The sequence below is a fragment of the Haemorhous mexicanus genome, chromosome 6 (genome assembly GCF_027477595.1).
Source record: "Haemorhous mexicanus isolate bHaeMex1 chromosome 6, bHaeMex1.pri, whole genome shotgun sequence".
In the NCBI taxonomy this organism is placed as follows: Eukaryota; Metazoa; Chordata; class Aves; order Passeriformes; family Fringillidae; genus Haemorhous; species Haemorhous mexicanus.
Window position 1 is genome coordinate 49,509,291 of NC_082346.1, and position 26,380 is coordinate 49,535,670.

The window sequence follows — 26,380 nt, forward strand, 5'->3', positions numbered from 1 at the left end:
CCCTATAATTTTCTAAGGCTTTTCTGATCAATATATCACACACAAAAAAAAAACTTTAAATAGTTCAACACATGTGACCAGTGCTTGTCTCTTGTGTTGTGATTAACAAGGGTGCAAAAAACCCCAACAAACTACCAACAGCTCTCCCCCCTCCAAAAAAACCCATCAAAATAAAACAAAAACACCATGGGTGAGGCAAAGGAAGTTACTCACAAAGAACTTGCCCTAAATTCTTCTGTAAAACAGTTGCCACTCAGACTTCCCAAAGCTGAATACCATCCTGTGCATATAAATTCTCTCTGAGAGATAGATGTTGCAGCAAATAAGTTCTGCCCATTCTGCATCAAAGCCTGTTCACACTTTGAAGCTAAACCCCATGTGGTAAGAGGGCAGAGAATGAGGGATGGCTGACCATATGCTGGGAGGCCTGGGGAGAGGAGACACAGCCCTGCTGCTGTAGGGAATCCTGCTGTGACCAGCAGCTCTGCCTGCCATTTCCCACTGTTAGGAGAGGGAAAGCCTCAGGTTCCTCAAGGGGAACTGGTGCAGCTTAGAACCAGCTTGTTTCAACAAAATTTATGTGGATTGTTGGATGGTGAAGAAAATTATGTATGTCAAGGTTAGACAAAGGGCAAGACAAAGAGGGCAAAAGGAAGGCAAAGAGTTTCAATGAGAAAATAAAACATCTTTACAGAGCTAGGTTTAAGAAAAGCCTGTCCTCATCCACACTGGGGGAAGATGAGGAAAGAGAAACAAAGAAACAAAACAGGCCACATGCATATTTCTCTCATCCCTACACATTTGCATTCTTCCTGAGTGTGTAATTGTGGGACTAACACTGTCATTTTTATACCCTGATTTAATTGCTCAATTGCTCCTATCACTAAATAGATACTAATTTCTGAGTGCAACTGCGCTCCTCCACCAACACCATGCCCTTGTGAGGCTGCCCTGGCAGAAAGTCAGAGGTATGTGCAGGACCCAAGGCCAGGGAAGGGGAGTTGATCTGACTCATCAATTAAACTGCCACAGCCCCACAGCTGCACAAAGGCACTGACCTAAATTATCACAGGGGCTCCTGCCATTCCCACAACCTTGCAAGCCAGCACAGCCACGTGCAGGCAGCTTAGGAAGTAACTTGTTTCCTGATTTCCGGGCACACAAACGTCCTAAACCACTCCTTAAACATATTACAAAATTTTCAACAACTTTTAGGTAAGTTCATCTTTATAATGACTCAAGAATGCCCTACAAAAATCATCAGTAGACTGTATGAATGAGCACTACAATTCTCAATATCCAGGTCCTGCATTAGTAACCATTAAGATTTTGCAAACAGAAATTCTTCTCTTTGACAGAATCAGTCAACTTTAAGACATGCTGGCTCACACTTCACCCTGTAAATATGAGCTTATACCCCTGCAGAATATTTGAAAACTGGTTTTGAAAGACATACAATCATTCTTACTCTTCTCCCTGTATGAAGAAGCACATGAAGCTTCCTCTTTCCTGGAAAGCTACAATTTAATATACGAATTCCATTTCAGTCTGTGAAAGTCTGATTGTGTTACTGAGAATTCTACAGAACAATCTTAAGCATAGACAATGACACAGAATCCTTCACCAACAGCAAAAGAAAAAAAAAAGAAAAAGAAATCAGTTACTTCATGAACAGTTCCTTTGAGGGTCCTATTGGGACACTATTAGTTTGGTCAGAAGGTATTTTTTTAAGAAACTGAGTTCTCAGTAGTTTCAGCACATTCTACATCAGCTCTGAAGCAATACAGACCAGGTACTAAATGCAGAGCATGCCTGTAGGGCACAAAAATCAGGTCATTAAGTTATGGAGACCAAGTGATGTGAGCATGTCTCTCACTGACCTAAACTTACTCAGGCAGAACATCTCCATGGAGAGATGGAAGGAGTAAGACTGCTTGCTCTGGATCATGCCAGACACAAGATCTAACCCTTGTGCACTCTGGGCACCTTCATCTGTCAACCATAAATTCCAATCTGTGCACCACAGCATCCTAATTCTCCTTGGGGCGAACACAGTGACATGACATCACTCATTTTAGGAAACACCAGGGCAACTTCCCAACTGTGACAGCACCTAAACCATCCTAAAGACATGTGAGCTACTTAAAGCCATTCAAACCACCCTACCTCTCTGCACCAAGGCTCTGCTATTTTCTCAGTGAGGTAACAGATGGGTATTGATGTTGCTGCATGACCCTGTGAGGTGAAACACCTTTGGCTATTACAGCAAAGTAACTTACCAAGGTCAACCCTGGTCTCCCAACAGGGACTGACCTTGCCTGGAAATAGCCCTTCGAGCGAGACCTTATCCCACTCCAGTCCTCCTGTGAGGAAGTGAAGTGGAGGCAGACATGGCAATGCACGGCAGGGATGGACAATCTGGAAAGCTTGGACAAGCTCTTTTATAGAAAAGACTGAGAAATTAAGACTTGACATAATCATGAATTACTAGTTTCTTAATGCTTTAAAAATAGCATTTGGCACTCTGCTCTCTCCCCTAGCAGCTTGCAGTGAAAATTCAGCTGTCAGGATTATTCAAGGTTTCCTTTTCAATGACTTTTTCTATGCTTGCAGACAAGCTACATCACATAATAAAAATGAGCCTGTACTACCCACTAGAAGCACTTCTAAGGCTTAAAGGTCCACTGAGCAGATATACCAGCCACACAAGTGTTTCAGAAGATCAATGTGATTGAAAGTTCCATTCCTTGGGCTTTCATTCAGAAGTTGTTTCCCATGAGGAGGAGACAGTTTGTTGACATAAAGGCACTCCCAGATCACTCATTCTCAAGCTAGGTTTGAATAACATTTTAAAGCCTTGTAGTATAACACTATTTACAGAAGATTCTTAGCAAAAATAGGGTACGAGTATGAAAAACCTCTCTACCAACCTAAAGTGCTTTAGAGAGAGTTTTCAATTAAACTTCAAAACAAGCCAGGAAGGGATTAATTACCCCTCTGCCCTTTCATCTCACCCACAGGAGAGCTGAGCTACCACACACTTCAGTGGAATGCCCAGGTTGACAAAGTGAGTCAGAAGCACTTCTAGGAGTATTACAGAGTGCTTGAGTGAAGTTCTACATTCCAGACAGTGCCTCTGTCCTGCAATGAATGCTAAAGAAAAGCAAGTGACCTTCATCCCCGATTCAATCATGCCTTCTAAACAGTTCCTGTGTTTTTCAAAAAGCTTGATTTGTGCCCATTTATAACATGGTAAAGTTCCTTGTGCAACCTCATAAGCAGGAATGTGCTGGCTCGCTGGGGTGACACAAATCCTTCCCAGACAGCTGGGAAGAAAGTCTGCTGAGTCTACTCATGCTTATCAGCTGATCCTACCAAGACACTGTCCTCCTTCGACCCAGGACACAAACATTTCGGTCTAGGGTAGCTCCTTACAGAGAGGTACCCACAAGAAAAATGAACAAGAGTCAAACTATCTCTTAAACAGAAACATGCTAATTAAGAAATAAACACTTTTCTTTTATTCCTTTTCTTAAAATTCCAGGGCAGTTGCTCTCAGGCCCCATGTTTGTGCTGCAAGGGAGCCAGCCAGCCACCTGGAGCATTTGCAGAAAGCCCATCTGCTCCCAGCCGTGAGAGAGGGCCAGCAGGTTTCCTGGAAAATAAAGGAAGGGAAAGTCCAGACACCACTTGTGCAGCCTGGGAGCCTCCCTGTGCCAGAGCCAGATCCCTCTGCTCTCATGGGGCTGGAGACTGGGAAACAGATGGCAGGACTCAGGGAGAAGGCGGGCACAGGGATTAGGAGATGCAACAACAAAAAAAGGAGGATCAAGGTACAGAGAGAACACAAACAATGATAAAAATGAGGGGGGGGATGGGAAGATATCAGAGGAAATAGGAACAACAGGGTCCAAGCAAGTGCAATTTTGGGCATGCGCTGCCTGTTTCTCCATACTTCTACTCTGATGTTACTCTATCCAGCGCAGGAGAGGGAGTGCTGAGAGTGGCACACGTGGCAGCTGGAGGGTGTGCAGAGAATGTGGGGAGGGTGAAACACGCAAGTGCTGTTTTTCCCAACTCCAGCAAGATCCTCAGTGAGAAAAGTTTGAATTCTAAATTTACACTATTGAGGCAGTGTTTTGCTATAAACTTGGTATTTTATGAACCATTGTGCCTCTGGAGGACTGGGAAACAAAATGAGGAAGGAAACCATACATGAAACATACCCAAGTGAGAGTAGACTTTTACAATTTTAATGAAAACTAGATTCCTATAGGCACTTGTTGGCAGGGACTTTGGGGTCCTCTCATTCACAAACTTAACATGTGATTTGAAAAGCATATGTAAATAAGTTTTTTGAAGGGAAAGAAATGAGCCTATTTTAGGCAAGTAAAACCTCATTTCCTTCCTTGATCCTAAACAAGCTAAAATCTCTCCCCCCCTCACGATTATGACTGTTCCAGAAGATTAACTGCCATACATTTCCAAGTACACTCATTAGCTGTGTAAAACTAAGAATGTCTAGAAATAGAGAAATGTTAAAATGCATCTAAATGGAGGTTCACAACCATTACTGATATTCCCCGTGTGGCCACATGAATGAGTGGCCATTTATAAGGCATGCTAAAACCAGACAAAATATGAAGAAGTGCTTGCAGCAATGTCATAGATGATAAGTAGGCTGATGATTCTCTTATTGAACACAGGGGGATTTGCGGTGCAGTAATGAATTGAAAAAGCTGTTCAGCAAGAAAAAGAATTGAGAAGAGACAGAAATTAAGAGGAAATTTAATGGTAGAAGCTGTCTACCACACAGTGCAGTGAAGAGAATAAATCCTCTGACATCAGCTGCATCACTCTGCAAGTCAAATTCCTGGGAATTTTTTTTAAATCCTTTAATTAAACTTTCAAGTTTATTTTTAGCTCCCTATATTCTGGAAAAGAGTCAAGCCTTTATCTTCTAACAAATATTTCTGCTATTTTTTTGCCTTTAGACAAATAAAGTAGGCAAATTTGCCATGACCTGGAACCAAACTGTTGAGAGGACATGAAAGCAAGTAAATAAAGCTCATAAACCCAGCAGACATGTACCTTTTCCTATGCAAAAGCCCAAGTGCTACTTTATTTTTTGTGATGGCAGTTCTGTTTTTCCAATAATCTCATGTTCAAAGCAGAGCAGCAGAAGCCCTCAGCAGTCCCAACTGGTGAGTGCCAAACAGAAGCTAAATAGCAAGAACAGCATTCACAGCCTCAGCGCTGTTCAGTTTATCATTTAATGCCTGTAACATCGTTTTGGCTGTGTCTTAGAAGGCAAAAGTAAAATTCCTGAAAAGTGTGCATAGCAAAACATCTCATGGGCTTGTTACAAGAAATAAGTCACTGAAATTGTACACAGTGCATCACATCTAATGGCTCTCTGGTCTCAGACCTGTGGAGACAATACAGTCATTAAGAGCCTTCCCAGCTCAAACAGTACAAAGCGATGCTGGATTTGTTCCAGGAATGTGACCATGGGATTGGTTCTTCTTCCTCTGATCAAGAGGGACCTTTCAGTGAGATAACTTAGCTACAGGATGGGGAAGGCAAAACTGGGGTTTCATCACTGCCTCACTAAGAGAGAGAATATCTTTGTTTTGCTTGTTTTTCCCCTCCCAAGTGTTCCTGCCTTCCACTGACTCCTCTCTGCGCAGACAGTAACAAAGACATCATCACCTGGTCATCACTCACACTGCTCATCATGGCCTATTCCTTCATTCAGCTTTTTGCATTGGCTTTTCTACCTTTGCCTCAGCCATCTCATTCCTCTTCCCTCTTTCGGAGCTTCCCATTAGCACTCAGCCAGGTTCTTCTTCCTGAGGGAAGTTCCAGTTCTCCACTTCTCTAACCATTTCCCCTGCACCAGTGAATGCCTACCCAACAGTAAGATTAAGATGAGCTTTTCAGACACTCTCCTCTTTAAGTACATTCTTTAAAGCAAATACATCTGGAGTCTTCCTTTGCTCACCACCTAGTCTGTTGTGTCTAAGCTGGGACTGGTTCTCCACAATCGTTATATAATATGGCTAAATGAGAAATTTGGGTTTTTTTTGTACACATACCCCACCAGTTTTAGACATTACAATCCAGAATTACATTTCTGCATTTTTTATCCTTTCTTCTCATGTTCTGTCCAAATAATGCCAGTGATAAGTCAGCAATGGGGAAAATAAATTTTAAAAGATCATATATTAAAAAAAAAAAAAAAACAAACCTCAAAAACCAAACCAAAAGTCCCAAACCACCACTTTTTAAAAGATCTCAGAAAGAGAAGAAAGTTTTTTGGTTGTAATTAAAGGATCTAGAAGACAGCAACAGACGTATGACCAAGTGTCTTTCCTACAAGAGACACAGGTACTTTCCTCAAAGGGAGATCTGAGGTACTGACAAAAGCCAGCAGGCCAACTATAGCAAATTATAGCTGAATACAGGACAGATTTCAAATGTGCATTTTCCCAGGAACCAAAACTGTATTTACCACATTATGAGTCTCCTGCCAGCTGTCGCTCAGGAATGGCTGTGACAAGAAACCAGCCAGCCTTTTCCATTGATGCTTAGCCAGCAGAGATACTGCTTTGCTGGCCCAGACACTTCTATTCAGAAGCACTCCTGATGCTAAGGAGCCCAGTATTACCAACAAGAACAACAGCTCTTGTCTTTTGACTTCTTTGTCCATAACAGTAGCCTGGACAGCCCAATTAAGACTTGCAGACTTTATTCTGCTTGCTGAAGAAGTGGATTTCTTACTCTCAGTTCCATTTTTACACAGAAGTGCCAAACTATGAGATCCAGTAATTCAACATAATATTCTTTTCCGACAAATGTTTTTTTGTACATATGCACTCTACAGCTCCTAAGAGCAGCAAAACAGAATCTTCTGCCAAGGTTTCTGCCATTTGTTTATTCTGGAGATGCTGATTAGCATGTCATTGCCCATCACTGCTGACAGGGTACATTCAGTTTACCTTCTTTGGTAAAAAAAATACAATGTCCTTGGCACTAGCACTGGGCTTAGGGAGAGATAGAATGGGCATGCAAAAAGAAAAAAAAAGTAAGAAACACAGCAACAAAACTTTCCATTTCAGATATGTGTTCCAAAGAAGTTAACTCAATTTTCAGGTTAAACTGCTTTCTTTTGTCTCACCAAAAGCACTGGACTCTAGACATGAGCTTACTGGCTTCCACCTTACTTCTGATGTGATACTCCATGCAACAGATATCCCTGTCTAAACAACATAGTCAGACAAATGTTTTTCTTTTTGTCCATTCTCTTCCTCACTTTTTCCCATTTTTTCATATATGTATTTTTCTCTCCATTCTCGTTTACATTTCTTCTCACACTTCATTTGCAACAGTTCCTTCACACCTTATGGCAATTCTGCAAGACTCTGGTGTGTACATATAGCAAGAACTAAACTCATTATACAGGCACACAACGCCTGGAGGACAGCACATCTTTGTCCTAGGGCAGACTACATCCTCGATCACTTGCAGTAAGGGGTGAAGAGACAACTTTGAAACAAACAAACAGCTGCTCTTCTGGCTTTGGCAAGAACTCGCTCATCATACATACATATGCATCACATGCAAATACACATGTATATTTATATGTACAGGTATATAAATACCTCAGTGTTACATTCTAGATACATAAAGCTGTGAGATTCAGAGATGCTCAAATACTTGTAGTTTGCCTACTAATACACAAGAGTTTACTAAAAATCATGTTTATATTATGGCCTGTTCAGGAGACTGGTTGCCAGAGTCCCTTAGGAGCAACTCTCAGTCCAAACACTTAAATTCAGCTGGTGGCCAGTCACAAGAGGGGTTCCCCAGTGCCCAGTACTGAGGCCAGCCCTGATTGATGTCTTTATCAATGACCTGGACAAGGGGATCAAGGGCACCATCAGTCAGTTTGAGGATGATACAGTGTTGATCTCCTGGAGGGCAGGAAGACTATACAGAGGGATCTGGACAGGCTGGATAGATGGGCTGAGGGCAGTGGTATGAGGTTCCAAGGAGTAAAGGTCCTGCCCTTGGACCAACAAAAATCCTAGGCATCACTACAGGCTGGGGACAGAGTGGTTACAAAGTGCAAAAGGACCTGGGGGTGCCATCTGACAGCAGCTGAACATGAGCCAGCAGTGCCCAGGTGGTCAAGAAGGCCAATGGCACCTGGCCTGTGTCAGCAACAGTGTGGCCAGCAGGACCAGGGCAGGGATTGTCCCCCTGTACTTATACATCTCCTTGGCCCTGTTTAGGTCACACCTCAAATCCTGTGTTCAGTTCTGGGCCACTCACACAAGAAATACACTGAGGTGTTGAAGCCATGTCCAGAGAAGGGCAATGGAGCTGGGGAAGAGTCTGGAGCATAAGTCTGACAAGGAGCTGCTGAGGGAGCTGGGGGTATTTAGCCTGGAGAAAAGGAAGCTCTGGGGGACTTTATTGCTCTCTACAACTACCTGAAAGGATGTTGTAGCAAGGTGGGGGTTGGTTTCTTCTCCCAAATAAAAAGCAATAGGTCAAGAGGAAATGGCCTCAAGTTGCACCAGGGGAGGTTTAAGAATACTCATGGATACTAGTAAAAATTCCTAGCTGAAACAGTGAGCAAGGATTGGAACAGGATGCCTGGGGAAGTGGTTTAGTCACCATCGCTGGAAGTATTTGAAAGACAGATGTGGTGCTTAGGGACACAGTTAAGTGTTAAGGGCTGGACTCTCTAAAGTGTTTTCCAACCTAAATTAGAATGGAATTACAAAATCGTTTAAGAAAACGATTAAGAAAACGATTAAGAAAAATACAGACTTTATTTAGTATTACAGAGGAGACAGATGAAGAACCCAATGAACTACTCACCAGAAAGAGGATCTTTGCCAATCATTAAAACATTTGGTAAATTCATTACAATCAGCTGCTGAAGGACCTCCTAAACAAGAGAGAACAACAGACAAACTTCAGTGTGAAGGAATCCAAATCAGTCCCACCACAAAGAATACAAAGCTCCATCAGTTACAAAGCTTTTAACATACTGGTAGGTTAGAGGTCGCAAAAGGAAGCCCCACTTGAGAGAGATATCACTATTTGAAGATAGCATCAGGTTGCATAGCTAACATACACTAATCACCTCTTTTAACAATGCCTAATATGGAACTTAAAGGGTCCCATGGCACTAATCAGGATAAATGCATCACCATGCCAGGCACACCAATCATTCACGCCTTTACCCCAGGCATGACCTGTATTCATCTGATGTGCAACATACAGCTGCTGCCATGGTTCAGGGCATATAAATGCAGCTGGTTCAAACATACCTAAGCCACTCTGGGAAGTCTGAGTAACTCAAATAATTGGTCAAATTATTTCATGGGTCTGAAAATTTTAAGGATGGACTGGGGAAGTGGGTGTGGGGAAAAGCACTTGGCCAGGCATCTGGCACTGCCCAGAGAAGCTGGATATAAAGTTCGAGATTTATTTGCATTGTTTTTAATCAGGAGTAAAACAATTAAATTATGTTCATTACATACTTAAGGGTCATTTTATTTTGGGGGAGATGACAGAAGGGAGATGTACATCAGGCTCAACATCTGAATGACCATCTGTTTGAAGCTGCTCTGAAATCACAGAATGGTTTAAGGGAGAAGAAAGGCTAGAAGCTCCAGGGCAGGCAAAATGCTTGAAGTTGTTCAAATAAATACATTGCAAAGGGGATTCTGTTCAGTAATACAATCAGCCATGCACCCCAGAAACAAAGAGCAGAGCAGTACAGTTGTTAGCTTTGACTTGCAGTTACCAGCACTCCCACTTGTGATGATCTGGATAAAACATTTTGCAGGCAGGTTTTTATTTCACATAAAAAGCCAGGGAGGAAAACGGTTGTATGACTGAAACGCTGGGCTGAGATTCAGGAAACAAAAGTTCAGAGATACAACTCAACCAAATGTTTGGCAGGTGCCTTTTTCCGACTTGTCTCCACTTCCCAGACTACCCCCAGGCCACTGGAAGGGCACATGCATTGATAGTCGCAAAGCATTCAGACCAGGGGAAAAAGCACCACAGAGCAGCAAAGTAACACACTTCCTGAAACAATCACCCATTCACCCAGACACTTCCCCTCCCAACTACCCATTGTTATTTCTCTGCTTTTAAAGTTATACCACAGGAGGAAAATTAAGCCTGATTAAAGGAGGAAATAATTCAGAGAGCCTGCAGCCTTTGATAAGCAATCAGAGTGCATATTTTAAAAAATTGGTTTGGACAGAACACATTTCATTTTTTTTCTTCTGATCCATACCAAAACACACTCCTTGTTAGATAAAGCAGAAATATCTGTGTCACAGCTAATAGGATTTCTGGAGCTGTTCAAGAAAAAGATTCTATAGTCCTTTATGCAATGTGAAGCTTGGCTAACACAGATCAAACATTCACTGACTCATTAGCCAAATGCATTTTCTATTTTGGGCATTTGAGACACATTAAACAAAGTCTGTTTACTGTAACAGGTGCAAAAACTATTGGATGTAAGAGCACATGGCTGGACTGCAACATGTGCTATGAGAACACAGCATGGCACTGAGGCTTTAAACAAAAAAAAAAAAATCAGACTTTGCATATACTGAAGTATTGAGCTTTAACCAGCAATTTCCATGGCAAAAAAGAGGAGGAAGAATTCTCCTTCCAGTCACCCAGCACGTGGAGCAGCACTGAGACAGGAATGCATAAGGAATTTGTGTTGTCTTTGTGTAACCATCAGATCGCTAGCTTTTTAACTGGCAGACACAAAAGACATTACTGCTAACCTTTATGCTGTTAACATTCCCATGAGCTCCTCCTGCAAAATTATTTGAGTATACCACCCAACACAACCATGACTGAACTCCCTCATAATTGTCTGAGCTCAGCATCTTCTGGCAAGAATCTGACAGTCACTGAATAGCTGAAATGATCCCAAGCTGAAATGGCCCCAAGCCTGGAAGAGTGATTTGTTAATTCAGATTGAAAGATTCCAATTGTTCCAAGAGGTGATACTCTGACCCGTTTATTTTTAAAGTAAAATATTTAAACAGATAATTATCTCTATTATTCTAAAAGCTTTTGCCTTCAGATTAGTGCTTGTGATGATAAGACCTGACTTACAGTGCAGCTCACCAGCAGAGCTCAACACTTTATAAAGGAAGGTAATGACACTGCTCTCCATTTTCAAACTCAGGAAAGCAAGTCAGAGAAATAGAGTTACTTTAGTTTAAACTATCATCTGTGAACCATCCACTCACACAACCACAAGCACAAGATAAAAGGTGTCAAAGGAAAGCCCTTACACTGATGAATTTAGCTCAGATTTTGTCCAGACTGAAACCCCAGAAAGTTAGTGAAGCTCAGCTGACACTCAGTGACTGACAGGGATAATGTGACCATGTGCCAGACTGATTGCCCAAAATCCCACGTCTGGAAATAGAACTAACATCCCCCTCACCTAAGAGCAAATCAGGAATTCTTCAGCTTTATAATTTATTACTGTTTTCTTGTTTTCCTTCTCTGAAGCAGCAATAACAGATTATTACACAATAAAAACATTTTACACAAGTAAAATGCTGTGCCTCAGCCTGGCCTCTCAGCTCCCCTCAGATCTTATCATTCTTCCTTGAAGACCCCATGAAGCCAAATTTCGGCTTCAGGGAGGGAGCTGGGCTGTTTCCAGCCTGTGAATTGGCACTGAGAATCAAAGGGCCCCGTGGACCCAACCATCTCCCCAGGTACAGCTACTCTGGGCATTGGGTTAACCTGGACAAAAAAAGAAATAGTAGATAAAATGACCTATTTCCCCACAGGGGCAGCAAGCTATATTATTGTATTACATATAAATGTTATGCTTGAAATCAACACACCTGTAAGATTCAGCAGCAGAGGCGGTGGTGTGTGCATGTCCTTCTGCCTCAGGCAACCAGCTAGAGGCAACATATCCAGGGGAGAGGGAAGCAGGGTTTTCAAACATTTCAAATAGCCCACAGCAACCCAAAGTACCCTGGAGAGCAACTGTACAAGCAAAAAGTCTAATTCCTCCAGTGAGAAGCCTTTTAATCATTTTTACAGCACAACTAAAGCTCGGTTAAAACAGTAAAGGTTACAACAACAACACATGATAAAAAATTTCCCAGACTATTAAAACCATTAGAAACTGAGTTGCCAGATTTACAGCTTAACCAACTTAGAAGCCAGCTACTGCAAGTCAGCAATCACCTCCCTCAGATTACAGTTTGTGAAAAAATAATGTTGGTATCAGAAGTGTTATTTAAGGAATCAAAACAAAGCCCTGTCAGTGCTCAGTGCAGTGCCTGTAGGTTTCTGAAATGCTCCTCACCCAAAGATCAGGATACTTTAAGCTTGAGGAGATTTGTCCGATGTCTTTTGACAGCAGCAACGGTTACAAGAACGGATACTTCTGAGTGGTACATCCAACACCATGATCACAAAATATAAGGATCAGCAGCCAAGTCTTAGACTCCTTGAGCCAGGCACCCAAAGCCAGTACATAAAGCCCACAAAGGTTTGAGCAAGCAGTTACATGACCCTGTATTGACAGGGAAGGCTTTTCAAGTGAACATCACACTGGGTGTTCAGACCTTGACTGCTGTGCTTGCTCACACAAACATGGAGCCTCAATCTGGCTGGGATAAGTGTGGTGCCCCAGCAACAAGAGGGATACACTGCCTAAGCCAGAGGCAAGCTTTGCTGAAAGTACCTAGGACTGGTACACCAAGAAACATCAGTGAATTACCTAGAAATCCTAAGGTAAACATAAATATAAATGCTCTGTTTCTCTCAGCAGCCTTCTGGTATCTAAGGCCCTGCTATGAACTTGCTTGACATTTGCAAGCTCTTTGCAATCACTTTTTTAAAAAGAAGCTTAAGACAAAATAAAGCCAAAATTCCTCCACATTGATTCTAACAGTCAAGAGCCTTAGGAAAAATCAAGACACATACAAGATTAAGGATAAAATTCTAAGCACCAAATTAAGCATTTAGGCTTACTAAATGCATGAATAAACACATTCATTCCCTCCATCCGAAAGTTTCTAATCATTCCTGGAGTGCTGAGGCATATTCTACATCCTCTTTTTATCCCTCCAAGATCACACACACCGGATGTTTGCTCTTTGCCTTAGATCCTCATCAGAGAAGCAGCGGAAGCTCTCCCTCTCAAGTCTCCATGGTCACATATAAACATTCTATTTACCTGGAACAGGGTAAGTGGGCCTCTTGTAATTTTGTATGAACAAAGTCTCCTTGGTCTATATCACAATACATATTTGCTTCTTAAAAATACACATGCAACAACAGCATGGAATAAAATGGTCTTATGGTATTATTCTTGGATGCACTTTTTTAGTCCCCATATAAGTGTGCCAACAGCTCTTGCAATGAATAGATTGCTAGAAAAAGAGTAGGTAAAATTGTTCTTTCCATGGCTGAGAGACCCAGCAAACAAGCTTTACACAAAAACCTTCCCCTGCATTACCATACAGCACAGCATTAATATATAGTAACTACTAGTTTCTCATGCAGAATTAAATTAACCTCTGCCTGAATCCTAAACAAGAAGCAGTACTAAATAAATTATGTAAGGAGAGAGGCAGTCTAACAGTCATTGTAATTCAATGCTCAAGCCAAGCAATTCCATCTAAGTATATTGCTTAGCTATAAAATGCTAATTGCCCAGCTGACTGGAAGCCAAATGGTGCTTTCCTACTTAAAATACCCATGAGGAAAAACCATCATCAGCTTTATTTATACCAGCAAAAGCAAACAGTACCTAGCCAGGGAATTTGGCTTACGTTTTATCTATCTGCAACTCATGCAACAGAGGAGGAAAGAAGAGTCCTATCTGTGCAGCACAGGCAGCACCTTACTCTGATAACCTCAGTATGGATCTGATCTCACAAACATCCTTGGAGTGGGAAACATTTGGTGAAACACTGAATCCTTAGAGAAGGTCTGAGCAGGAGTCAGTGGCCATCTGCACCAGCCCAATGCCTCCTAGCAGCAAGATGGGGCAGCAGCTTTGCCCCTACACATTTTAAGGGCCCTTTGGATGCTGCCACAAAGACAGGCTGGGAGCTGCATTTCCCAGGCAAAGTGCACTCCAAGGGACAATCAAACCAAAATTTTTCTGGAATCAGAATTCTAAGGAAGAGCAAACATGCTAATGAACAAGCTTTAAAATAAAACACATTTTAAACAGCAATTTGTGACACAAGGGTTGTTTTTTAAAGTTTTTTTTTTCCAACGTTCCCAGTTTTGTATTAAAATAGTAATGAAAAGCTATTTTTCAGCCTACAAAGAGGTCATATTTTAGACAAAAAATATATTTGTCTTCCAATAGATAAAAACTTCATAAAGGTTGGGGGGGCTGCTGTAATCATCTGAGGAGTTATTAATGGTGTCAGAGAAATCATAGCAAGACTCTGTGAGCTGTATGGCAGGGTCTTACAGAAGATTAGACAAGATGAAACAAGTTGTTGCCAGAAATTACAAGGAAGTGAAACACAAATGGTTTATTGACATGTTTTTCATGTACATCTTACCATGCAAGCACGCCTGATGACACCATGTATATGAGTCAGTACTGTTTCCCTGCCAACACATATACATGACAAAATTTGATTAAGAACTTTGCTCATCTCTGCAACGATTGTACTCGTTATGTGATGGACTAGAGGATTAGCTGGCTTTAAATGGATTTTTTTTTTTCTGAAAACCAGCAAATTACAAAGCACATTTCTAAAGACCCTTCAAGTGGAAACCCAAAAGCCACTAAAATAACTGTGGCCTCATCTGCTGAAAATAATCCATTCTGACAACTGCAGACTGGAATCTCAGTGGGAGGGGATGTGAAGGAATCATACCTAGTCTTAATTGTGCTCAGTCTGTGCAGGGTGTAGACAACCAAATAAATGACAAAACTGTAATCAGTGTGTAAGTACACCATGTAAAACAGATTTAATTTCAAAAAATTACACATATGAGATTTGGATGGCATATAACAGACTATCATATAAAACCTCTCAAAATACCTAGAATGACCCAGGCATAACCATCCACCCAATTCACTGCTATTGCTCAGGTTGTTATTTGTATTGAAGTAGTGCAGAGGTCCCATCCAGGAGCAAAATCTCATCCACTGGAGCTGTACAAACAGTGAGACATTCCTGGAACAAAGAACTTGTTATATATACCCAAGTAACAGTAAACTAGTAATGGAGGGGGGAAGGGAGTAACAAGCAATGGAGGAAGGAAATGAAAATAAGATTCTGTGGCTATAATATGATCCATCGTGTACATTCTCACTGCTTCATGAACTGGTTAAGTCAACTCATCCAGGCTGGAGAGAACTACATCTCTCCAATTATCAGAGGGCATGGGAAGCAAAACAAGCCCTGATATACACATTTTGCTTTAAGACGAAATTGTTCACAATGCACTTTGTTTACATCACAAAAAAAAAAAAAAATCTGTGTATTTAAATAAAGGTACTTTCATATATGCAGAAAGCATTTTAGGACAATTAGTTTTACTTCTAGTTTAGTGGAATATATAATGGAGAAGCTGACACAGTCACACATTTTATTTTTTAATCAATCTAAATACAAAAGTGTACATTTACTTCTGACCAATGAAATGTATAGCAGCGGATTTTTTTATCCTAGTTTCACTAACTCCAGGTTGAATCATCAGTGTTAATAAAACATACAGCTCTATGGTTGTGGCTAGTGGCAATATTGATTTGACCCAGAGAGGAGAAAATCCAATTGTGGAGCGCTGTGTTTTCCTGCTTTTATTGCCAGCAGCACCTTTGGCTAATTTATCTACTTTTGCTGCAAATAAACAGCCTATTTGATTTATCCTCAACTTCTCTTTTCAAATCATGTGCAAGTGACTAGGCATGTTTGTAACAGTGTCCTGACAAATTACTCTTGACTTGTATTTTATTTCATCTTAGATTTGTCCTGCGGTGGTTTATGCAGTAGCAGGGAGTATGCAATGTTCTGTGTTAAAGGCTTGTCACTTGACATTACAAATCTAACCAGCTAAAATGCAACCCATCTGTTGAACACACTTCCAGCTAATCAAAAGTGGTCTCTAAGGACCGAATTCACCTTAACACAGTAAAAAAAACACCACAGGCCATCAGAATAGACTTAAAGCACCATTGAATTTCCTGAAACTCAGCACCAAGCACACTCGCTTGTTTCACAAGGAAGTCAGTTTTTCCTATACACTGGGCATATTTTATTGGGATAATCAAAAAATTTTACATCAAACTCTAAAACTGAGCAACTATATTAAGCTTAACACTGAAGCCTGTTACCAAAACACATTAGCCATGCAGAGCTCCGAGTTACAAATTCTGCTCCACTGCCCTTGATCGCTGGAGTGAAAACAATTATATTAAAATAAAGCTTGTTATCAAGCAACAAACACCAACACAATAAAAGCTTCTCTAAGGAAGACTTGAATAAGATCTGTTTTTTGCCTTTTCTCCTATTACAAGCATTTCTAAAACTTGGGGGGCTTATGTGTTTATATGAAACATACACAGCAAACACCTAACTGGGCACATGATACCAGTTCACATAAAATACACTGCATTTCTTAACACAGTTGCTATACTGCCATGAAGAAGACCACACTTAATTAACCCAAGGCAAGTATATGGCAAGTTGAGAGGCTTACTTAGAGAGGTTCAGAACAAAGATCTGTATTGCAACTTCAACACTGCAGTGGAGGTCTAGGCTCTGAAAATGTGCCAAGACTCTAAAAAAGCAGGTGACCACCAGACTGACAATTAAGACACAATTTCTGAAAAAGCAGCAGCCAAAAGTAGAGGAGAAAAGGGGTCAAAGATGGAATGCCAGCTACACATTATAGCAATACTACCTTTCCAAAGCTGAATAATGAGCAGGAGCCAGGTAGCACAAACATATACTTTTGTAATTTATTAGTACAAATATTGCTTGAAAAATAATGTGTTTTCTTGGAGAAAACTCTAAAACAAACCATTACTCCTGTGAGGGCACAGGGGCATGTTTAACAGGAATAATTTTGAGGTTTCTCTAGTACAAATATTGAAAAGCCAAATCAAAGCTGAAGTTTAAATATGAAAACATATCTGTCAAGCTAGAAAAAATTAATAAAGCAGAGAGGGGACAAAAATAGGATAATTTCATTATTTCTAGTATTATGAAAAATATTTTAGTAGCAAACAGAAGGCCTAATAGATGCAAACAATTTTAATGTGAATGTATGAGTCAAATTTCATCAGCTACTAAGGGTAATAGAAGTAAAACAAACATCAAAGTTGACTGTTACCAATCTGATACTCTCATGTCCTGTTTGAAGCAGGAACTCATGAAAAATCTTTGATCTACCTCAGTCATCAAACAAAACAAGCTGCTTTACCCTGCCACTCTTACTAATGCTGAGTAACATCCTACTGTCTCAGCCATCTCGACTGCCATGGGATCAGAGCTCCCACAGAAAAATATTTCTTGTTAGCAAAAGGCTCCATGCTTTGCCTTCGCTACATCCAAACATCCTCAGAGCTGCTCAAATATAAGACAGTTAAAAGCTCAGAAGCAAGCACAAACATGCTTGGTCTTTCCAGGATAATACTCCCTGAACAAACAAGATTTAATTAACGTTACACTGGTAAACCATTTTCAGAGACCTGAATGGGTAGCACTGGAGAAACACAGAAAATGACACCTAGAAACTAAGAAACTGTAAATACATGGACAGTATTCAAGAAGTGATGACCAACAGGAATTTTATGGGATAAACATTTAGGTTATTGTTAAGATCACTTTGAAATGCATGAAAATCTTTGTCTCTAACTCAGGAAAAACAGTGTTTCCAGAACTTTTTTTTTCCTCCAGTGAAGAGAACAGTTGTGACAGTGCTTGAAGAATACCTGTTAGAGAACTGAGCAACTGGTGCATCAGCACTTGTCCTACTTTTTCCACCTAGCATGTTTATAAATATGAAGGGGAAAAACAAAATCAATTAAGTTTAAATTAAACCGACTAATTTTCAGAAGCTAATTTAAAGATTTTTAACCATGAGTTTCCACACATGCTTGAAACTTGTGTTTGGGCAGCTTACATGCAACCTAGTATGGGACAACAAATTAATGTTTCAGGATGCATGCACACAGTCACTATGCCATCAGCTTATTATCTAACTGCAACAAAGAATGCAGCCTGGGCAAGAGAGGTCCTTGAGGCATTTGCAGATGACCACGCAAAAACCCATGTTGGATTTACAGAAGAGGGAAGTTTCCAGCTGGTCTGAAGAGGAACAAGCTGTTCTACCCTACAAGGATGCCTGATCCAACAGTATGGTGCTATGGGACAAATGAGGTGACTGGGGAAGTTTTTTTGGGAAGGTCTGCAAGTTGAAACATACTTGAGAGTCCATACTTGCTAAACATTTGATTATGTTAGGTGCTTTCTGCTACAGCCACCTGATGGTCTCTGGTAGGCAAACTCCCTTTACCAACCAGTTACCAAGGGCACTAAAAACTTAAGTACCATTAATGCAGAGAGAGTCCTTGCAATTCAGACATGCCCTTCTCAATACCTGTTAGAGGTTTTTTAGGAGTATTTATTGCAGGTTAATGTTATAAGCTTCCAACTACTCTGAAGCAGAGTTTATATCCAACACATCATTACTTCAATGTATCACTGCATTATCACTATCATCTAATTTACCCAATATTAACAAGTTCAACAAATACCCACACATCCCTTGCCAGGTGCTTTGCCACTGCAGTAACCGTCTCAATTTTTTTCTAAAGTTAAGAAAAGGGTGAAGCTTCAAGGCAGATCAGATGGGTCTCTCATGCACAAACGTACAGTGGTGTTTCTCTTTAGAGCTAGCAGATTGCGCCAGGCAGGGAACACGCAGGGAATCTTCAAGACCGTCAACACTTCTTGCACTGTACAGGTGGAGAAGCTGCAATAAATTTCACGAGACTTTCTCAAGGTAACCCAAGCACCCTTTGGAAGGAAAACTCTCCCAGCGTTTACTGTGATAATCATCAGTTTTACCACTAGCACTGAATTGCAGTTACAATAGAAGGGAAAAAAAAAAAAAAAAAGAGAAAAAGAAAGATGACCACGGAATCTAGCAGTGAATAAAATGAGAGGGAAGGAAAAGAAAGTCGTGTCCTCAAAACAGCCTCTGGGCTATTCGTTCCCTTTCTAGATTTTCTATGTTCAGTTGTTTTGAAAGGCAGACCTTTCCATCTGGAAAGTTACTGGGTCCCCCTCGGAGGGGGGTACGGGTACCTACGGAAACACAGTTATTTGCAGTTGACACTGGGCTATTCACAGAGTTTATTGCCAGCAATTTGCACCTCGGCAAAGCCAGGTCAGGCGCAAACCACAGGCAATTACCGGGTCAAGCTGCCAAGCACAGCCTCCCTGATCGGCCCAACTTGCAGCCAGGGGGGAGGTGACAGGGGAGCTCGTCCTCAGTCCCACCCCACGGAGACCCCTCACTGGCATCTGATCCCTTTGTCAACTGCCAGCCTGGAGCTGCCAGGACAAAAAGCGGTGGTGTTTCACAATGCTGAGTGCTCAGCATCCACCCGAAGCAAGCGGGTCCAGGAGGGGACCTGGGCAGCCCCAGGACATCCTCCATCCCAGGACACTGGGGGGACTTGCCCTCTCCTGTGCCATCCCCATCTCACATAAGTTCACTTGCTGCCGCTGCCTTCTGGGCATCCCACAGTAAAAGAAATACTGTCCTCTAACAAGAAATGGATATACATATATGTTTCTGGATACAAGTACACAGAGTGAGTTTTGTGTCTGTTTCTGCTATTTCTCCCGCCTACTACTCCGGGATTATTTTAACTGCTCAAACTTGTAACAGGCAACGTCCTTCTGGAAGCCCCATCTGATTTGCTATATGCAAGACTGTCCCCTCCGCATTCAATCATTTGGAGTCCCCACAGCTCAACAGCAAGAGCATCAGGAGTCTTATCCCACACCACACAGCGACAAGGTGGCTTCCTAAACACACAACACTGAAAAGGCCGCTAAAGGCTGCTAAAAGGCATAAAAAACCACAAAACCCTGTGACACATGTATACTCGATAAAATTTAACGTTAGTCTTTCATGGTCAGGTCAAGTTATCCAACTTACCTGAAGTCTGAGAATTTACACCAAAAAATAGTTACTGTGACACTGGCTTTAAAAAAGTGAAGACACAAACACTTTGAACAAATATGGAAAATCATAGCACAAGGTGCTGGGGTACATCAAGACTTTATATCTGCAATTATCAAATTCTTCTTTTTGATGAATTCACCCTCTACACACTTACAAACCCCACCGACCTTCCACATTCTATTTCAAAGATTTGCAAGAGAAAGCCATTAGAAATTCATGCTGAAAAGCCATGAAGCCACACTGAGTCCACAATTCAAAGAGGAGTTAACATCACAGGATAACAAAGATCTCCTTACTACACAGCAGGGGAAATATTTCACAAAAACAGAGTTATGAGCAAAAAGAGACAAAAGAGTCCCTTCCAACAGCAGCCACCATTTTGCCCATACACAGAACAGGAAATAGCCAATATCCCTGTATGGTAGCTGTTAGGTAACATTTACTTATCAATGGTAATCCAAGCTATGCATTCACACACATATGCATACTTGCTCATGCAAACACTCTCTCAAGAAGAACTTTCAGTCTTGCCAGCACTTAACAGTGCTCCTTTAAGTATCTGAAAGGACTGATTAACCCTGCTTAATACAATCTGTGTAATCTACTGTGAATCTTGCAGATAACTCATAACTGTTAACATTAATTAACTCAGCAGAGCTTTACCCTTCTTGCTCCCCCCCAGCCTCATACCACAGAGCTCAATTTAGGCGTTCTTTCACGACAGCCCTAGCAGACAGCTTCCACAGTTAAGCAGCAACGGTGAGCTTCTGATAAAGAAAACTGTAGGTAATGTTACAGTTTTAAGAGTTAAGGAATGACACGGTTTTAAGAGAAGTCTTTCCCCTACATTTTATACTCTTCTTCATTACTGATCAGTAGTCACAGCTCACACTCAAAGCATACAACACCCCGGAAATATCCAAGATAAGAGAAAAAGTATGAAGGTACTGCTGCATCCTAGAAAATCCTATCTGTGAGAGAAAGAGACATAAGCTGTGTCACTGTGTCATTACTAACATTTCGGAGAAATTAACTTCTAACACTGCTATGCCAGTTTTTACTGGCATAGCAGTGTTAGAAGTTAATTTTTTACATACCACTGTTTTTTTCTGTATCAACAAAACACAGTTTCCTTCTAAGCTGGGATGTTTAGCATTTTCCTGAGAGAGGATACATACAAACATATGTAAGAAAAAGAAAAAGAAAAAGCAACTTTCAAGACCTTGTATTTACAAAAGAAAAACTTTAAAAAATGGTCACAAAAGACTCAAAAGTTAGCAAGGGCCCCCAAACACAAGGAGCCTTAGCTATAGGTAGAAAAAGCAGAACTATGCATACTACCAACCCCCTTCTTTACTACTAGCATAATTTTTTAATCATATTACTTAATTTTCAGTGTCTTCGAAGGGCACACAAAGGTGGCAGGCATGTATGGTTCTCAGCAATTTCCAAGCTGCCTCACATGTGTCTCATATCCCTTACCTCCACCAGCAGAGCTCAGGTTTATTATTTAAGCAACATAATGGAGGGAAACCCAATATGAAGTATCAAGTGACTTGGAGCTCCCTATCAACCAGATCACAAAACAACAGCAGTGCAACCTTATGAGCTGGAAGCAGAGGAGGGGACAGTAACCCCCCCAAAAAATTGCTCCAGGCAAGAGAAATTCAGGCCTCAGGCTGCAAGGAACAGCAACACCTCCCATCCAGCACATCTGGGCTGCACTGCTCTGTAGAAATAAAGATTATTAGTATTTCAGAAGATATGGGTTATAAAAATGTTTATATTGTTGTTGCATCTACTGAGTACCAGATATAAGCCTAGCAGCACTCAAAGCATGCTGAACCCTCCTTGGTAGTCTGGAAGAAATCTGATTCCTAGAAGTAGCTTCCAATGAAATTTTAAGGGACACTACAATCAGAAAAATGTAGCACAAGCAGTATTTTATCTACAGTGTTTACACCCTTCACCTCAGTAAAGTACAAAACCTTGGCAAGGAGTTCCACTATAAAACATAAAAAGGAGCCATGCGAGCTCCACTGCAAACTCTGGAATGACAATGATGATAAATGCTGGAATAAGGATTACCTTATTCTGGTTTAGTAGCAGCTTTTCACAAAACTTATTAAAATGGCTCTGCATCATTGTTTAAACATACTTCGGTGGAGGCATCGAATTACTCTGACAAACCTGTTAGTCTCAGAGTGCCATGAATTAGTTCAGTGATGAATGGCTGATCAGAAACTGGAGCCCTATGAGAACTGGCGCAGTCACTCACCAAAAGAATGTTACAGTAAAACAAGTTGTGCTCTTCAAACCTATAGTAACAGTCTGCATTTTGAATCTAGGAATCCAAACTAATGGTCTTACTTCACATTGCTCAGAAAACATGCAGCTCCCACAAATTATAAAGGGATAAGTAGATGCTTACTATCTGGAGGAAGCAATTAGAGAAATCCAGCAGTTATAATACAGCACCTTAACACAAGTCTAGGTACTCTGGCTCCTCAGTTGCAGTACCCAAATCCACTGCTCCTCTAAATATCAGAAAATGCAGTTGTATTTTCACAACATTAAGATACACAGTAAATACAGAGTGCTAAAATCAGGCATTTTAGTTTGAACCTCCAAACAGAACCAGTTTCTTTTGACAGCGGAAATATGCAGATGATCTGCAAAGTTGAACACACAGTAGTAAAGACCAGAATTTCCCCCAAAGTAAATTTGTATTCACTGATGTTACTTTCTAAGCAGCAATACAAAAACAGGCACAACTGAAACTAAAAACAGTACTTGCTGCATTTCAGACTAGTAGATACATGATTCCTTGTGAATTTTGACTGGAAGTCATTCTCACGAGGTAGAGGCAACAGGCCCTTTGAAACTGGCTCAGCACAATGCAGGCAGGAACTAAGCAAACTTCTTCAAAAAGCTCTGCCAACACCATTCAGCTCCAAGCTGCACAACTCCTGCTGTTTCAAACTTAGGGCCTCCTGTGAGCAGACTGCTGATTACACCAGGTTGTATGGCAGGTTTTTGGTATGTGCTCACGACTGAAGAATAAGAATAAGAATGAAACCTGCCCAGTGGTCACATTAAATACAAGATTTCACACCAGACTGAAAGAAAAGGACACTTTGCCACCTATTCATTCCCTTGCCCTCCATTAAAAGGAAAATTCACTGTAGTACACTGTACACATGCTGTGTTCAGAGTGCATAACTCATGAATGCATTACTGGGCACACTGCTATCACAAAAGATAAGTGGGAGACAGCACCTTCCAACATCTTATCTCCAAACAGAGGAGATATGCACAATCAATAAAGCCAGAGTGCTGAAATGCAGGGCTGCAGCACATTTAATGGGGTTCTTTATCCCCAGTTATGCTTGTACATTACAGAACATTTGGAGTAGACAAGGAAAACAAGCTATAACAATTCTACAGGCATCTTTCATATTGGTTTTTATTACACCAATCCAGAGGAATCAAACTTTTACAGGTTTCTGTGAAATTTTGCTAGGGGAGAGACCCTTGGGTATCAGCCCAGGCAAGGAAAGAGCAAAGGCTATGTAGCAAGCAGCAGCCAGGTCACTGCACACCTCGCTGCACACACCCCATCCCACCCCTCCCAGCATGTGCCTGGTGCCATGAGGAAACAGCAAGGGAAGAGGAGGACACAGGATCTGTAGAAAGCTCTCCCTTGTTCCTATAATACTTGGTTTTTTATTTATGAACTTGAGCAAAGAGGCCTTTTCAGTCTAATCAAGTGCAACCCCCTTGCTGCCTTGTAGTATCACAGCTGTGAATCTCCTAATTGCATCTTTAGTATGCGAAAGGTAAGAAATGTTCATGAAAAGATGACAGGAAAGGCTTGGCTGGTTGGTCAGAAATATGGACATGAGGGTTTTTCCTTAGGGAGTGGCCAGTATAGAAATCAGATGTTCAGAATATATTTCTGGCCATATGGTTCAAAGTGATGAATAATGTACTTCAGAAAAGAAGGATGACAAAAATACAGCGTTGCAGTAAAGCACCAAATTAAACAAATAACAGGTGGTGACTAAAAGTGCATTTTTAATGAGCACCTCTTTATGAATGCACACAATGCAAAGTGCTTTCCATTGTTTTGTAACACACCACTCCTCATTATGGATTAAAAATACCTCAGTTATATAGAGCCAGATGTATAAACTCTTATTCTTTGGACATTTCATAGAATTTATTTTTGTGAGATTTGACAGCCAAGCAACAAGAACTTTAAATTCTGAACTCTTAATACGCACAAATTCTTTAATTAACACTAACATTTTTCACTAGGCAATTTTTTTTATTAAATGTTGATTTGTGTTTTAATAAACTTTGATGTGTTTCCAGTGCATCTGCCTCATCAAGTTCTGCTCTTCACATGTATGTAATTGAAGAAGACAGCAGTCCAGTGTTTAATACAGAAACAGTGTTTGAATTCCTGAGTCCAGACAGACATGGAACACAGATCCACCACAGTTCTTCAAAGTGAATTATTGCACTCCCAAACTCTTCCCAAACCAGTCTGCATAAAATCCAGTGGCCAAGAATGAGACACTACTCCATACCAGGAGGTACTGCTATACCATAGGGTATTAAAACATCTTAAGAACCAGGGTTACTTATATCCAACTGAGAGAAAGCTAGAGAAATCATTACAGAGACCAGTTATCCAAGAAAGCAAGACTAGTTTAAATGGCCTATTTCTGCAATGGAGGAAGTCTCAGAAAGAATGCCAGGCAGTTCATGAGAGTTTGAAAGTTTTCAGCCAGAAATGAGAGTTTGTGGTGTTACAGCTACAGGGTAATGAAGTATGTTCAGCTAAATCTGTAGCCTGCTTTGTCTCACCAGAAGAGCAGTATTATCTCAAGGATTGTGGCAGCAGTTTAAGTGGTTACTCAAGCCTGAATCTTCCTGCATGAAGGAAGGTCAGTGTCACAGAACACGAAAACAAATGTGTTCTTCCTCTCAAGTGCAGCTGTCTTGTTAATCTCAAAGATGACATATTCCTCATGCATCAGTCACCACTTTAAAGCCCTGATTCATACAGAGAGACTTAGGAGCACATGGCAGGTTACTATTTCAGCAGGTTGCTTAAATCTGCAATGCATAATACTCCTTGTAATTCTTAATTGCTTTACTCCTCAAGGGCATACAGCCTATGTTTTGGGAACTGGAACAGACTTGCTCTGAATATCAAAGAAAAATTAATGACTTGTCATTAAAAAGGTGAGAGGTAGTAGTTAAACTCTACCGTCTTCTAGCTGGTTCCTTGGAAAGACAATAATTTTTAAAAATTATTATTCTCCCCTCTTAATAGTTGTTTTGATGATATGCTAAAAAAACAAACAAAAAAGGCTTGCCCCCACTCTGCAAACAGAAATTATTTTAGGTGCCTGTATATTTAATATTGTATTACATTACTCAGTATGGTTGCTCTGTTAAGCACAAACTTTGATGGCTTCCCAAGTGCCAGGAAACCAGTTCACTTCATTCATAATTTCTCTGATACAGCAGCAGTGTGTGCCAAATATGTGGAACTCAAAAGGGCCTGTATCACAGAGAGAGAGAGATGATTAAACAAACTGGAAGTGCTTAAACTGACTAATAGTGCAAAACCTTCCTCTGCCCCCCAATAATAGCAGTGAGCTGATTTCAGTTAACACAAAGAGCCAATTTCTAACTTTTTATGAACACAGCTTTCCTAAGGCCTTAAGATCCGCACCACAGCTTACAAAAATTTTAAAATCCTTTCCTAATTTAAGACTAGCTGAAGGAGTCTAGAATATCCTTCTAGGAGACTCCTTGGAACACCAAGCAAAAAGCACTGCACTTCCATAATGACATTTGAATGCTGCTTCACATAGACAGGGAGTAATTAAATGACATGCCTTATGCCAGCCAGCTAGATACCAAAGGGACAGATTATTCTGAGATAAATAAACTGAGGCTTATGAGTGTTTGTGGGGAGGAGATGCCTTGTTGAAACAGCTGTCCGTGGCTGCAATTCTCAACCACTGTACTTAAAGGAACAAAATCTACTCAGTGAGAACTTCCTTTTGTATTGCAAGATGGCAAAGCTGCA

The 26,380-nt window shown here is 40.9% G+C and overlaps 1 protein-coding gene across 2 annotated transcripts in view; it reads right to left on the reverse strand.

Annotated features, from left to right (window-relative positions):
• The window catches only part of CCDC88C (coiled-coil domain containing 88C), a 95,132-nt gene that overhangs the window by 48,427 nt on the left and 20,325 nt on the right, over positions 1 to 26,380 (reverse strand). For both annotated transcript variants that reach the window (XM_059850163.1, XM_059850162.1), the window contains exon 4: positions 8,893 to 8,962. In XM_059850163.1, coding sequence (XP_059706146.1) covers positions 8,893 to 8,962 — 70 coding nt within the window. The remainder of the gene's footprint in view (positions 1 to 8,892; positions 8,963 to 26,380) is intronic.